This window comes from Rhincodon typus, chromosome 13, assembly GCF_021869965.1.
Source record: "Rhincodon typus isolate 14 chromosome 13, sRhiTyp1.1, whole genome shotgun sequence".
Taxonomy (NCBI): domain Eukaryota; kingdom Metazoa; phylum Chordata; class Chondrichthyes; order Orectolobiformes; family Rhincodontidae; genus Rhincodon; species Rhincodon typus.
Window position 1 is genome coordinate 61,610,127 of NC_063344.1, and position 16,387 is coordinate 61,626,513.

At 40.7% G+C, this 16,387-nt stretch overlaps 1 protein-coding gene across 2 annotated transcripts in view; it reads right to left on the bottom strand.

Annotated features, from left to right (window-relative positions):
• Positions 1–1,917: 1,917 nt before the first annotated feature.
• The window catches only part of LOC109929240 (diacylglycerol kinase delta), a 106,191-nt gene continuing 91,721 nt past the window's right edge, over positions 1,918–16,387 (bottom strand). The window contains exons 25-28 of one of the 2 annotated variants that reach the window (XM_048604319.1): positions 16,033–16,152; positions 13,862–13,979; positions 11,313–11,443; positions 1,918–7,787 (exon numbers count right to left, since the gene is read on the bottom strand). In XM_048604319.1, coding sequence (XP_048460276.1) covers positions 7,698–7,787; positions 11,313–11,443; positions 13,862–13,979; positions 16,033–16,152 — 459 coding nt within the window. In that variant the 3' untranslated portion in view covers positions 1,918–7,697. The remainder of the gene's footprint in view (positions 7,788–11,312; positions 11,444–13,861; positions 13,980–16,032; positions 16,153–16,387) is intronic. The other variant, XM_048604320.1, reaches the window with a different exon arrangement.

The window sequence follows — 16,387 nt, forward strand, 5'->3', positions numbered from 1 at the left end:
TTGACAAATGAGGCCAAATGATAATGTTGACTCCTGACTGCCCTTGAATGCTTTCTTCATGGCAGCCTGCTGTATGTCCAGGTGAACAGTAAAATAAAAGCTCCACAGCACTTCATCGAAGAGCAAGGATGGTCTCCCTCTTGTCATGGTTCAACTAATGCCCCTATATCAGATTATCTGGTAATTATCTCATTTCAATTCGTGGGACCTCTCTGTGTGCAAATTGGCCACCACATTTTTTACATTACAACAAATGATCACTTTTCAAAAGTACTTCATGAGTTGTGACATGCTTTAGGATATCCATGGATAATTATTTAAAATTTCAGGTTTCCTTTATCTCAGAAGCAGGTAATGCATGATATGCTGTGCGTGGCGTGCACTGAGCAAAATGCCATTCACATCAGTCAGTACCACAACTGGGAGCCTGTTGAAGCTTCAACAGAGGGTATGCAGTCTCTTTGAAGTTGGTTGGACACTGACTAGAATGCATATCGCATCATTCTGACTGCCTGACCTGCTAGGGGTTTCTCTGTAGATACACTCGTCCCCCAAATATGTCAGGTCAGGCAATCAGAATGATGTGACATGCATTCTAGGAGTTTTTGGCTTTGTTATCATTGCTTTTCCCCGCCTTCTTCCAGGTTTTATTGGTCCCAGACAGTTTTCCAGTAGGAAGAAGGCGGGGAAAAGCAATGATAACAAAGCCAAAAACTCCTAAGAGTCTAAATGTCATCAGATCAGTCAGCCCATCGACCCTGCTTAACCATTAGATATGGTCATCTGATTATGGCCTTTATTCCAATTCCCTGCCTGTTTCCAATAACTCCCTTGTTGATCAAAGATCTGTCTAAATAAGTTTGAATATATTAAATGACAGCCGCTCTTTGTGGAAGAGCATTCCAAAGACGAATAACCCTTTGCAAGAAGAAATTCTTTGGCTTTGCCTTAAATTGAAGACCTCTTACTTTTAAGCTGTGCCCCCTTGTTCTAGATTCCCCCATGAGGGTAAACATCCTCCCTATATTGACCCTGTCGGGCCCCCTCAAATTCAGATGCAATAAGCTGACTCCACTATGTATAGGCACAACCTGCTCAACTGTTCCTCATATGGCAATTATTTCATCTCAGGAATGAGCCCACTGGACCTTCTCTGCATTAGTTCCAGTGCAAACATACGCTTACTTAAGTAAGGAAACTGAAACTGCCCTTGAACCATTCCGTATGCTCTCAGTAATGACCTGCAGCAAGGCTTCCTTACAATTATATTTCATTCCCCGTGCAAAAAAGACCTACATTTCATTTGCCTTCCTTACCATTTGCTGTACATGCTAACATTTTGTGATTCATGTACAAGAATGCCCAGATCCCTCTGTACTATTTAAATAATATCCTTTTCTACTCTTACTACCAAAGGCATAATCTAACAATTTTTCACAATATAATTCATCTACCAAAATTTTGCCCACTTACTTAACCTACCTATATCCCTTTGCACATGTTGTTCTTCTTACACTTGCTTCCCTCCTTGTCTTTGTATCTTCAGCAAATTTGGCTAGCATTCTATCTGCTCCTTCACCAAGTCATTAATATAAATTATGAATAGTTAAGGTCCCATAACTGATCACTGTTGTACACCACCAGTTAGTTTTCTAGCCTGAAAATTACCCATTTATGCAGTGCTGCCCAGAAGTTAGCTAATCCCCTACGTTAATATATCACCCTCAAAACCAGAAGCTCTTACCTTGTGCAGTACACACTAAGTGGCACTTTAGTGAATGCTTGTTGGAAATTCAATTGCACTTCACCGACCTTATTACATCTTCAAAGAAGTCTAATAAATTTGTTCAATATAAAAAACCAGTACTGAGAGAGAAATTAACATTTCAAGGAATCACAGAAATCTGAGCCATAGAAAACTGAGAAAAAAACATTTTACTGGAAGATTGGACTCAATCCCATTGTATTTACAGGAAATATATACATCAAATGACAATTAATTATGTACAAAAATACAGTCACAACCATATTTATATATAAATTAAGAATAAATACAACATGCAGACCTCATGGAGAGGCAGAAGATAGACAGAACCCAGAGAACCTGGTCCATTGGGTGCTCTCTAAATAAAACAGTGTTCCAGAGAGTGAGGTAAATAACAAGGAATTCAGTCACTTGGCGAGTTAAGGCAGAGGTGCAGTGAAACCTGCATTCATCTGTGTCAAGTCTGGAGTCTCAGGCCAGATCCTTTGCTGGCAAACAAAGGCACAAAAACATCAACAGTACTGAGCAGCTACCTTCGAACAGGGCAGTGAGTTGTGATCTCCCTTTAAGTAGAACTGCAATCTTCCTTTAAACAGAACTAAGCAGTAACACAGTCTCATATTTAACAAGAGTTATGGACGCCTTTCAACAGAAACCAACAGTCTCCCTCTGAATGCAAGTGCAGTCTCAATATATGTCAAACAGTTATATTGAAGTATTAAAAGCTTTAAAAGTACTTTAAATCCAATCTGTCATACTAGTAGGAAGCTTAACTGCCCAGACTTCACTGCGTCAAAACATAATCTCGCTTAAAACAAGAGAGCTGTTAATGCAATATTTCTTGCTCTATGTTAAAGTACCATGTTTCTTCATCAACCCATTTGTTTCTCACCGTTAATGCACTGCTGCTCTATTCAGTTATTTATGTTCTTCTCTCTGGGGTATGGTTTAGGTTGGGCAGGAATCCTGCCTGCCCCTCCAATTTTGGCCCAAATCAAAACAATTTCCTGCCTTGGTAGGCTCTCTGATATGTATGGCAGGTTTTTGATTGAATTCTTGCCGCAAGGAAGATAAATGGAAACTAGAATGGATGTGAGGGAGGCTGCTTAAAAGCCTCCTCTTTACTTTGATGGACTGCAAGGCTATTACCATCGTTTCTTGGGCCTACTGTCACCTTCCATATAGTGCTGCCAGGAAGCTGTGCTAAGAGAGACAGATACCAGGAAATTCCAGTGGGCTCCTGGTTACTATCCTCCAATCACCATCTCCATAATGTGGACAAATAAAAAATTAGACTAACCTTGGTGCAATGGGACGGAAATCCATGCCAAGGCAGTATGACGACATTGTGCGCTGTGATCCCACCTTATTTCAGCAGGGATAACAGATATTTTATTTGGGATCATGAATGAAAATTCAGCCCTCAGTGTCTCCCTTAATACACCATTATGATTTTGCCTCTCCGTTAATGCACCACCCCGCTTTCTCTGTTAAGACACAATTTTCCCATTAATACAACATTTCCCTGCTAACAATATATTAATCCATCAACAAATTCTCTCTTGCTCCAACATCTACCTTATTCTTGAATGAGAGTGATGTTTTTATATTTGCGTTAACGACTTTGATAATCTTTTTTGTTAAAAGTGATTCCTCAAAATGCAAAAAATAATTAACCCTTAAGTATCTCTTACTCGGTACTCTTTTTTAACAAGAGGGGAATCAGGTCATAAAACCACAATATTTGCATTAAACAGTAATCTGCATTGCCATACAAAAGGTTACCTATCTCATAATAAAAGTGGTGAATTTACAACATGTAGCTGTGATGAGAGTGAAAACTGACATCTTAAAGTCAACATCCTTACTCCATGTATAGCTGACGTTTCAGGTCGAGACCCTTCTTCAGAAAAATTTTTTTTTTTTTTTTCTGAAGAAGGGTCTCGACTCGAAACGTCAGCCTTCCTGCTCCTCTGATGCTGCTTGGCCTGCTGTGTTCATCCAGCTCTACACCTTGTTATCTCAGATTCTCCAGCATCGGCAGTTCCTACTGTCTCTTATTCCATGTATGTTGTGTTTTCAATATGGCACCTTCATTTACAGCAGCAGAGGTCACTTACATGGCAGTTCAGTCGAAAATATTTCCAAACAACAGAATGAATGATTTAGATAAATTTGTGAAGGGAGAAGGTGAACAGAAATGCCTTGCACCCTTACTAGGGTGTAGTCAATTCTAGAAAAGTATATGTTAGCACTAAGAGGGGGTGGTGGTTTTGCCCAAATAATGGGTCTGGAACTCAAAAGTACAAATAGTCAAGAGAGGTATGTGCTCCTAAAGACAGTAAGTTACATACGCAGGAAGGTGGATAAGTAGGACAGAGCGCTGTGGTGGTGTGAAGATAGGAGGGGTAAAACATGAAAATGCAGACAAGAAAGATGGAAACACATGGTGTGAATTTGGGACTATAGCATTGCTGATTTGTTGAAAAGGTGGTAATGCGGTGCATTGATAAGGCGAAATGATAGTATGTGGAGTTATATGTATAAAACGTCTTACGCCATTGGGTCTTTGTTCTGATTTTTGATTGTCGGGTACTTTCTGAATCTGGGATAATTATAACAAGATTTCCCTCCTTGTTGAATTCCATTTTCACAGCTCTATCAGATAGTAATTGCAGAATGACTGGACTTAATTTTTTTTCAAAGATCTGCTTTATGACTAATTTGAAACTATGTTTTTATTTAATTTGTTAATTTATACTTCCCTCTGAATATACTAATTTTTCCTGCTAGTCACTGAGATGTGAAACTTACATTGGGTGGGCTGTAATCATGGAGGCAAAAACTATAAAAATAGGAGGATTCATTGGCCACTGTGTGGAAATGCTACTCCAGCATTTTCATATACATGTAATATGCCAGATTCCCACTAATAGCTAATTTTTGGCTAATTGCCTATGGACATTGGGCTAAGCAAAGAATGGATTCGGCTATTCAACCGCATAGCCTGGAGAATTCACCAACGTTAATGACCTGGACACGATTGTGTGGGAAATAGCGTGGGTTCCACTATGAAAAGCTGACTGGCAGTGAAGCCGATAATGTTTCTGCTGTGAGAAACAACTAAATGCATTGCTTGACCTGCACAGGAATTCAGCACCAAGGCAAACTGCATCAAAAATTGCAAGATAAAGCAGGTTGGTGAGAATTAGTTCACCTGAATAAAGTTCATTGGAGTAAAAGATGTGTTTATTAAGGACAGTTGCCGGACCAAGGGTGGTGATGTAGGAGGGGTGCATTATTTGGGATAACCCAGGTATGAAAAGTATCTAGGAACAGTATATAAGAATCCAGTGTTGGGGAGTTCCACTATTTAAACAGAGGAATGATGAACTTGAGAGCAGCAGGCCACAGTTGTATTTATAACACAGCTCCAAGATAAAAAGTACATCAAAAAGGTACTCGAAGACATGCAGGGAAATAAAAAAAATAATAATTTAAAGGAAAAGTTAATCAAGGAGGGATCAAAAGCTTTATTAGAGAGATACATGTTAAGCAAACTCTTATAGGAGACAAGGGTAAGAGACTCCAGAGAGCCGGACCAAGAAGGCTGAAGGCATGCACACCAGGATGCACGAATGGGTTTGGGTGAGACAGACAATGAGGATAGAGTAACTGGAATGGGGAGTTTGGGTGGAGAATGATATAGAAATAGTGATGGAAAAGGTCATGGAAGGATGTAGATACAAAGATTAGAACAATTGGTTTGGAGATGCCTCAATAATATTTAAGTTGACAGTATATTAGAGATTCTGAGAGGAATTCTCAGCCAGTTCTATTCTTCCAAGCTGAGGGTTGTGCAAAACTGCAGGAAGATTGAACATTAAAAAAACATTGGCAAACAAATCTTGAAGGAAGTGCACTGTGCCACAAAATCCTGTGGTCAACGTGTTTGCTCACAAATCTCAATAACTTCCAGCACTGAAATGGCAAAAATATTGCAAATACTGGGCAAAATCAAGGACAACAATCAGCTCATGATGAGGAGTATGACGTTGTGCTATATACAACAAAATCAGAATCCCTGAAAACGTTGGTTACTTTTATTTGTCTTATTCTTCAGACATCCTAAACACTGCAGCACTGACCCTCAAACATCTTAGATTCACCAGGAAACACTCTCACTCATCCCAGATTGACAAGGATTTACTCTCTCACATCCCACTGACACGTGGCTTCTCTTACTCAGTCACACACTTACACACGTCCCAGACAATCTGGGATTCACTCTCACACATCCCAATTAAACCTGGATTCTCACATACACACATCCCAGATCGACAAGAAGTCACTCTTACACATCCCAGTTCCACCAGGTTTCATTCCTACGTATCCCAGATACACCGGTATTCACTCACACATCTCAGATATGCTGGGATTCACTGTCACACATCCCATGTACAATGGGATTTCCACTCTCACATCCCAAATACTCAAGAATTATCAAAGGAGTGCTGCATTGTTGCAGGTATCAAGTTTTAAATGAGATTTTAAATGAGTCTGCCCTCTCAGGTGAACACAGAAGTTCCAAAACATTATCTGAAGCAGGGAGCTCCCCTGTCTCGGGCAAGACTCATTTCTCAACCAATATGGCTATAAACAGACTGCCTATTTAGTATCACATCGCTCTTGGTGGAAACTTGCTGTGTGCATTTCTTAAACTACAACAGTGACTACACTTCAACAGAACCTGATGGTTGTAAGGTAATTTGGAATGTTATGAGGTCATAAAAAGTGATATAAATGTAAATCTTTCTTAGGATTCTGTCACAGACACACACACAGGTGCACATTCCAAAACTTTCAAGAACTGGCTGTCATTCATCCCAAATACTTCAGGATTGACTTTCAGACATCACAGACACTCTAGGACTGATTTCCAGATACCATACAGACTTCAGGACTGACTTCCAAATATTCTAGAAACTTCAAAACACTTCAGGACTGGTTATCACATTTCTTTGATTTTCCAATCTGCATCATGTAAGAACACATGAGTACTGCACTACTGTTGAAGAGCTAGATTGGGTTTAGAATATATTAGGGGGCTGTGCTGTTTTAAGTGCTGTTCTACCTAAGACACATGCACAAGCTTGAGATTGCTTCTTGTCACTCTGGAATACATAAATGTCTCTAAGTTACCAAGGCAATGAGATACAACACGTCAACACCAACGGTTTCGAGGACAATCAATGCAGGAAGACATTGTAATAGCACTTCCATGTTTTTAAAGTTGGTATTCTGAAAAAGGTGTGTGAATAGCCCTTATGACGAGAGAGAAATAGAGGGCTCCACAATCAAACCACAACTGTCACTGATCACAATATGGAAGTGTTCAGTTAATATCTGTGGATGTGAAATACTACAGGTTCTGTCCAAATTACAGTTTCATTAAATCACTGAGTATACATAATAAAGAGATGCTTTGTCCCTTTTGAAAACAGTTTCTGAGATTAAGTCACTGGTGTGCAGTACATTCCTTAGTCGAAGGATCATGATTCCTCTTCATTGCAATCACTGTTAAATTTTAGACAGATCACATTCAGCCTGAGACCTAGGTGATCTTCAGAGTTAAATCCAATCTAACTGGTTGCCATGGATATTTGCTTGAGGTAACTTTAATTCCAATTTAACAGATTTTTACCTTGAACGCAGCATCAGTTTGATTGGTTAAGCCTTGTTCCCACTTTCTACTGGGTGGGAGATTATTAATCAGATCTCTTACGGTTTTGTTATTTGTTGGCTGTTTCAAGGCCACATTCTCCGATTAGCTGACGGTGATGCATAAAGCCCAAGGTTAGCCTCTTTGGTCCTCAATGCAATGGGCTGGAAGTTTAGGTAGCTCTGTATATGCAGGAGTTGAACACATACATCACACTTCGCTGACAGGAGTATTCCGGCTCAACTCCTTGATTCCATGTAGGATTCGCTTCATGTGGCCCACTCTCGCTATCCCCAAGTCCTGCCAAACACAGGTTAGAGGACAGGTATTTATTGCCAGTGCGTTAGTTTAGTAAATAATAGAACAATCTGAAACAAAATGTAGGCCAAAGAAATGGAATAACCTGAAAAGGAAACTGAGTTAAATGGATAAAATAAAGGCCCAAAAAGGCTCTCAGGAACCAACTATGCATTCTTCCTCATCCGTGTAACAATAGTTTTACTACACAGCTCAATAATCAGCTCAAATGTCTTCTTCTCCCAAAATGATGTATGTCCTTGACTGGGAGAGAAAGGGGATAAATTAAAGACAGCAGACTTTTATTCACAGTATTGCACAATTACGTATTAGTCATGTTTAAGTTAGCCACTTCTATCCTCATCAAAATCTATTCAGAAATTAGTTAAGTACATTGTGTAATCTCAGAACACAATAAATATACTGGAAGGGTACAGTGTCTTTCTATTGGTACACAATAAATATCATAGCGTTAAAAAGCCAAATTCTACTGGTTTATAGCACTGACTACTCTAGTACACACCAGATATCTCACTGGGATGCCGTGCCTAACCCACTGGTGCTTAATATGGGTCCTTATAACCAGTCATTCCACCAGCACCAAGGTCACCTCACAAAGCATCATTCTTGCGATTTTATTTGGAGGTCTAGATGCAGTGCGAGGGTCCCAATATTATGTCCCATCAAGCGTTCTCAGGTCGGTATAGAGTAGTTGACAAAGCTCTTTATACAGCTCTGTCAAGCAACATGAAAAAAATGCCAAACTTGAATCTGAGTTGCTTGACGGAATTATGTGAAAGAATTTTCCATTTCCCCTGTCAGTCATCGCCTAAGTGAGATTGTCAATTTGTGCTGAATTAGCTGCACTTTTGTGCAGTGAGTTGATGCCCTTTTACAATGTTCCTAATTCAATCACGCAGAAGGATTATAATGGGTATTAATTTGGGTAGCAAGGGAGGCCAGGTCCAAAGGTACAAATCAATGTGTGTTTCAAGTGTTTGTTGAGGGTTTGTGCGTATGTGGAGAGTTCATTGTGAGTGTGAAATTTTGAGTTGATGTTCGAGTTTGAGCATTGACTCCTCAAATTGGTTTGCAATTCCTGATGTGAGTGTAAGTCTGGCAATGAGGAATAATGAGACAAAATCCTGGGGAGCAAAGGGGCACCCAAAAGTAGAATAAAACAACGAACTGTGGATGCTGGAGTTCTGAAACAAAAAGAGAAATTGCTGATGAAACTCAGCAGGTCTGGCAGCATCTGTGGGGAGAAGCAGAATTAACACATCGAGTCCAGTGAGTCTTCATCGTCAGTTCTGATGAAGTGTCACTGGACTCGATAAGATAATTCTGCTTTCTCCCCATAGATGCTGTCAAACCTGCTGAGTTTCAACAGCAATTTCTGTTTATGCACCCAAAAGCAGGTCAGTATGACCCTGAAAACTTATCATGATGCCAATCCGCTTATTCAGGAACAGTATGACTACAACCTAAACTTCAAGTTATTCCTGAGTGATGGTCAACTGGTTGCCAGGATGATGGTTGAATGAATACCTGCCATGCCTAGCTTTTGGCAAGCAACTGGGATAGACTCAAAAATTAGATGGTGCAAAATTGGGAAATCGGAACCATCAAGTTTATAAGCAAGAGATAAAAACTAAAATAGAAGTTAGCTCTGAGAGACATGATTGGGAGATACAATATAATCACCTTGTATTTTGGGACCCGTAATACTCTATATTTTGAGTGCTATAGGAAGTTAAGTTAATAACATTGAAAAATGCTGATATCTTTATATCCAAAATATTGCCGGAAAATCTTTATATAGGATGTAAGGTTAGTTTGAGTAGGAAAGGCATGCCGTACACAAGACTCGTAATATATACAACACACATGATGTTGGGTTATACTTGAACACAGCCACCTGTGGGGATAAAAGATTTTAAATGAAAGGGAGTGTTCTCCACAACATTTTGTTCATAAATGTCCATATATTTGAGATTAAACAATGACTACCCTGAGATGAGTACAGGATTGAGAGATCTAATAATATAAGCAGTTAAAGGAAAGAAGCAGAATGCAAGATATTCAGAGAGCCAAGGCAGCAGCTGGCACCACATCAGGTTGCTGGTACAAACCTCAACCTTTAAACCTTTTGCTTCTTTCCCCTCCACCCCTCTGAGTGCAGCCAAAACAATTAAAAAGCCATTGAGTCCTTGTCCAGGTAATCAGCAGATTAGGCCACTAAATCTCAACTCGGGTGCTTGGCTTGCCACCAATCTACAACAAGCAGAATCAGAGTCAATGGGCTAATTCTCAATTTTAAGGAACGAATGAGCAGTTCATGTCAAAGACACAGTTGCAATGAACAAGAAACAGGAGTGCACCTTGATCCTGCCCAGCACGGTGGCTCAGTGGTAAGCACTGCTGCCTCACAGCGCCAGCACTTGGGTTCGATTCCACACTCGGGCGACTGTCTGTGTGGAGTTTGCACATTCTCCCCGTGTCTGCATGGACTTCCTCTGGGTGCTCCGATTTCCTCCCGCAGTTCAAAGATGTGCAGGTTAGGTGGATTGGCCATGCTAAATTGCCCATAGTGTCCAGGGATGTGTAGATTAGGTGGGTTACAGGGGAATGGGTCTGGATGGGATGCTCTGAGGTTTGGTGTGGACTTGTTGGGCCGAAGGGCCTGTTTCCACACTGTAGGGATTCTATGATGATCCTGGTTTTAATGGTGGCAACATAAGGGTTGGATGTCAGATTGGCTAGTAGGAGACAGTTCGTTATTAATGAGATTGTGTGCCTTTATTGTAAGGGTTAGCCACGCTTACCACTGCCCTTCACTACTCATTCCATTTTCCTCAGCCACCATGGTCTTGCTGTCTCTTTGAATATATGTCTTCGTTGACTTTGGCCCTGTGCAGCCGACTTCCTGTTGAAAATGCCTTCAGACTGTCAATCATGTTGTCTGTGGGCAGAAACATACTCGAAGCAACCCTGTAGTTAAATTCAGCAGAACACTGGGGAAACCCAATGTTCCAGACTTTTCAACCTCATCAGCCCTCCAGTAGAGAACCTGCATTCAGGTTAAAATCCATGCCAGTGAGTCCTCTGCAGCTCAGCACCCAGCTACAGATTATGTTTAGATTTACGTTTATTAATCTGTACTAAAATTATCTTTCTCTCTGCACCACAAGAGTGAAGTCGCTCTCCAAAGTTATTCCACAATGTCCCTGTAAAGAACCTGTTCTCTAGCTTGTATGCTCTTTTCCTTAAACAAATAATTGCATTTGGATATTTTGTCTTGAAAGCTTTATGGGTGTGTAGTTGCCAGTGTACTGGTGATTTGCCTAACCAAGATTACCCTGACCATTGTGTAACTTTTTTCAGACTCCTTTGGAGCTCAGGGTTCCATTGCACCTTCCAACTGATGTGATCTCAACAAACAGCAAGTTATAGCAGAAAGACAATACTGATAAGGGCAGGCTGCATTAGTTTGGTATTCATGCAGAAGTGAAAATATCACTCATATACCTTCAGGTCTCGTCTCTCCAGATGCAAGAGCTCTGAACCACGGATGTCATGCCGGATGAAGATGTCTCTGTACTCGAACAGGCTAAGATGCTCTAACCAGGCTGCCACCTCCTCAGTACCCCACTGATGCACTGTGGGAAAGCGAAGAGCAGCGCCACCTTCAGTACCCACAATCCCAAAGGCAAAGAGAAACGCACAACCATCACCCGCTAGCAAAAAAAAGGCCCACAGAAGTTTCAGAGAGTGCAGAGTACACTATCAGCTAATCTTGCAAGAGATATTTCAGGGAGACACCGTAAATCACTAAGTACATAATCCAATTTGGAGTCCGGTTCAGCTGCTGAAATGAAATATCTGTTTTTGAGTGAAGAACTCCAGGCTACGTTATCAAAACATCCGCTGCCCTATCCCAATTTCTCTGTCGAACTATAGTTCATAGATAGCCTTGCCAGTCAATGAAAGGTGGGTTCTCTGATATCACATTAGTAAATGCCCCTCTGCTGTTGTGCTGAGGCAGCATCCCAAATACCACCTCTGATCTGCTCTCAATTAGCTAAGTCAACCCTGCTTCTGTCAGAGTGTTATCAGTGATTTCCACACCACTTGGGATGTAATCTGTCAAAGGAGTTGTTCATAGTTCCTGCTCAAATGAGCCTTGTTGCAAATGGATTTTGGGTGAAGAAAGAATTGGGAGTTAGGGTCAAACAGCCTGCTGATATTCGTTGGCTAAAATTATTTGAAGAAAGGTCACTTGACTTCAATCCCCAGTACACTAAAAATTAACACTATCAACAGAGAAACAACAACGGAGGTGAAAATAAAGTTGGGTACATGGTGAATGCATTAATATGCCTTCCACCATCTTCTAGCTCTGTATTCCACTGACCATGTATTGCCTCTCTTTTGCTAAGGTGGTCCCTGAAACTACCACTTTAAGTTAATTAAAGTTGGTTTGCATTTTTCTGACTGGTAGGAATCAAGATTAAAACTTACAGTCCAAATATAATATAAGTTAGGATATGTGGATTTAACTGAGAGATCCAGTGCTGATGCAAACTATAAGTTCTGGTATTAAATTAGATATTGTGCCCAAATGTGCAGTATCTACTAATGCAAGTTCCATTTAAAACTGCAGCCTGGAGCACACCCTCAAATGCGTCTGCAATACATTAGTACCACCAAACAAATACAACAATTTCCTATTCAAAATAGTGAACATAGAATGTACTTTGATTTTCTACAATTTATTACTGCTTAAATTAAACATTTAGAATAAGTGCTTTTATATTGGAGGGGAAAATTCTGCAGAAAGTTCAGGTGGAAGACAGCAGTTCGATGCAAGGTTCAGGTGTAGGAGATTCTGCACAGAGTTCAGTTGGAGGGGATTTTGCAAAGGCCTAAGGTATAGTATCAAAGATCTGGCTTAGGAAATTCTGCACAGGTTTAGACTGAGGGGAAATTCCATCTTATCTGAGCTATTATTTATTCTGAAGTCAGAAGTCACACGACACCAGGTTATAGTCCAACAGGTTTAGATGAAATTACAAGCTTTCAGCCTGACAAAGGAGCAGCACTCGGAAAGCTTATGACTTCAAATAAACCTGTTGGACTATAACTGGTGTAATGTGACTTCTGGTTTTGTCTCCCCAAGTCTAACACCTATGCCTCCACATCATTATTTATGCTAAGCAAGGGTAAACAGGTAGGCCTCTACAAGTTGCTCGGGTACCACCGCATCAGCAGCAGCTTTGCTGCGCTATCCAATCTCTATCTACCCTCAGTTCTGGACTGTAGATGTTAGCAGGGTATTTCACTGTTAGAAGGCTCAGAGTCAGGCTCAATTCTGTCCTTACCACCAAACATTCACTTTCCAGTAGAAATGACAATTAGCTAATATTTCATTTAGTTTTTTGAGACCATTTGCTGTACATTTATCAAGGTTAGATTAGATAAAACCCAGGAACCTATTGGTATATATGGCTAATACCACAACTCTCAGCATGTCACGCTAAAGAATTATTTGGAAAGTAATGTCTTATCTTCTGGTATGGAAATAATTTCTACCTGCATCCTCCAAACACAAATGAAAGACCAACTTTGGAATACCCATCTCCATTGCGTAAAGCATGTGCATTCTATCACCGCGCAACTTCACAGGGCGATGAATTCGGGGTTAAGATATACGGCCTGGTGTGTGATTTTTATCTCAGTGTGTCACAACACAGCAGCCTGTGGTACCACTATTGGGCATGAAGTTGTAAAGAGAGAGGTGACAATGGGGCTTACTGATTTCTCTTAAGACACTACCACAAATGCCTCAACCAAGCAGCTATATTTGAAGTGTAAAAACTCAAAATTCCATCAACATAACGGAACTTGTATGATTGGTAAAATGTGGATTGCACTTGTGATCAACGTCTATGCAAATCTCTCCAAATGTGAACAGAACGTGCAGTAGCAAAGCTAGATGACAACGATGACGACAACGCAAGTTAATGATACCAGACACAAAGCATGGAGTGAAGGAGGGTCAGAGTTCACACACGTACCTGGTAGTCCCATATTCCCCCTGGTTTCCTTGTTCTTGTTGTTTTTCTCTTTTTTTAACTTTGACACAAGACGAAATTTGGCACTACGAGTGCGCTTAGAATATTCCAATAACTGGCCCTAGGCAACACACAAAGACATGAGATTAGTAAAGAAGTAACAATAATGATAGCCATTGACAGAAATTGACAAAAATTTTCAAGGCCTCTCTGAACGCAGTTCTGGGTACTGGAGGATTGCAAAATGTGATGCCGTTATTTAAGAAAGGGGAAACGGTTATGCCTGGGAGCTACAGACCTGTCAGCTTGACATTAATTGTGGGAAAGCTGATGCAGGCCATAATAAGATAAGGTAAATATACACTTAGAGAAAAATAAGTTGATACTAGACAATCAACGTGGACCTTCAAGGACAGATCATGTCTGACAAATTTAACTGACTTTTTGACGAGGTGAAACAGGCAATAGACGAGGGTAGTGCTGGATATGTTACGTTTTTGAACTTTCAGATAGCATTTGATACAGTGCCACATGCAGGTTGGTTAGCAAATTAGAAATGTTTGGGATCGATGGGTGCTTGGCAGCATGAATGAATAAAAAGAAAACATGCTGCACATACATGCACATATAAATTACTAAAACAGATAAACAGCTACACAGACCCACTACATACGTACAATACTCTTCAGATATACACAGCTACCACATATGCACAACATTGATCCAAGGACTGGGTGGGAGGCAAACCTATTTTTGAGCAATTAGACCCGAGAATTAAAAGAGCTTGTCCCTTACAGAGTTCTGCCAACTTCACACCTGGCCATTCTCCTCAGTTGAAATCAGGGTCATCAAGTCCAAGGCTTGATTATTTTAGAAGTAATCTTCATGAGAGCTGTAACAAAGCTAATACTTGCATTTATGTAGTACCCTTTACATTCTCAGGGTGTACCAAAGTGTTTAATGGCCACTAGATAACATTAGAATTGTTATCCTTGTTTCGGGTAGGTGAAGAAACCATTTACAACACTACTTATAAATTAATGAGGACAAGATCTATTTTGTGTGGTTTTAGCTGAGAGTTAATGTCAGCCAGGATATATAACGAACTTCCCTGTTCCTTGCAAATTGTGTTATTGAATTATTTACATTTAACAGAATGAACAGGTGTCACCTGCTCAGGAGATCATTAAGACATCTGTACTCGACTGCTTTCAGATGAGGGATAAATCTCATAAAGGGGTGCCTGATTTGATTATGTCTGATGGTCTCCTAACATGCTGAGTGGTGAAAATAAGGATCTTTCTGCAAGAAAGATTAGTGGGCAGTTGATCCATTCCACAGGTCTGGGGCCAATAGACGCAGTTGCAATTAGGGACACAATCTTCCACCAATGCCCTGTGCAGATTAGATTGAGTGCTGGTCATTATCTTTGAGGGAGGTGCAGCCAGGGACTCATTGTTGGGAAAGCAATGAGGCTTTATTTAATGCTTCATGTGGCCCATAATTCCATCCATCTTGACATTGGGTTAACAGTAGCTACATAAATATTAACTGCTGTTGCCTAGAGCAGTTAGTAACCTTTCCAGTAGGCTTTTGAGTCTGTGAGAATGGGGAGTCTGATTGCTTCCCATGTCATGGAGCATGATTGCATCAAGGTGAATGGCAGGCTGGGTGGGGTGGGACAGCACAGCACCAGCAGAGACTTAGTTGAACCAGGACACTGAATAAATTTCAGGAGATGATCATTAGATTTTTAATTAGTAACAGGTTAAAGGGTTATGGGGAGTACGCAGGAAAGTGGAATTGCGGTGGAAGTGAGACTAGCCCTGAATGCATTAAATGGTGGAGTAAGCTTAAGGGGCGGAATTGCCTAATCTTGCATCAAGTTCCTATGTAATGGACTGAAGCATCCAGTCGCTATCCGTATGGACACAATTAGCTACATATCCACAATCTTTGTGTGGCGACTGCAGGATTATGAGGGAGATCAGCATTCTGCAGTGAAGTACACAACCACCATTATTGTGGCAAAAAAGACAAAACTGTATTTCTGCAACAGTCAGCACCTTCAAGAGGGGAAGGAAGGAAATGGCCAAAAAGCAGACAACAAACTTACATGTGCCAATGTACAAATCACTCATTTTGTAAAATTCCCTGTAGGTGTGCAAACTTACCTCGTCATCACTTGGCTCGATAAGCTGACATAGCCAAGGAATCTCTGCTAGTTTCCGAAGCTGCAGGTCCACATTAGCCAGAGCTCCAGTGAGTTCGTCCTTCTGAGGCGGATCCAACTGCTGCAGCCAGAAAGGAGAACATACAACAGCGTGCATAGCAGGAATAACTTAAAAACAAACACTAGAATAATACAGAGATAGTAGGAACTGCAGATGCTGGAGAATCCGAGACAACAAGGTGCAGGGCTGGATGAACACAGCAGGCCAAGCAGCATCATAGGAGCAGAGAGGCTGACGTTTCGGGCCTAGACCCTTCATCAGAACAGAATAATACATGCAGGTGGAATTTGATGTA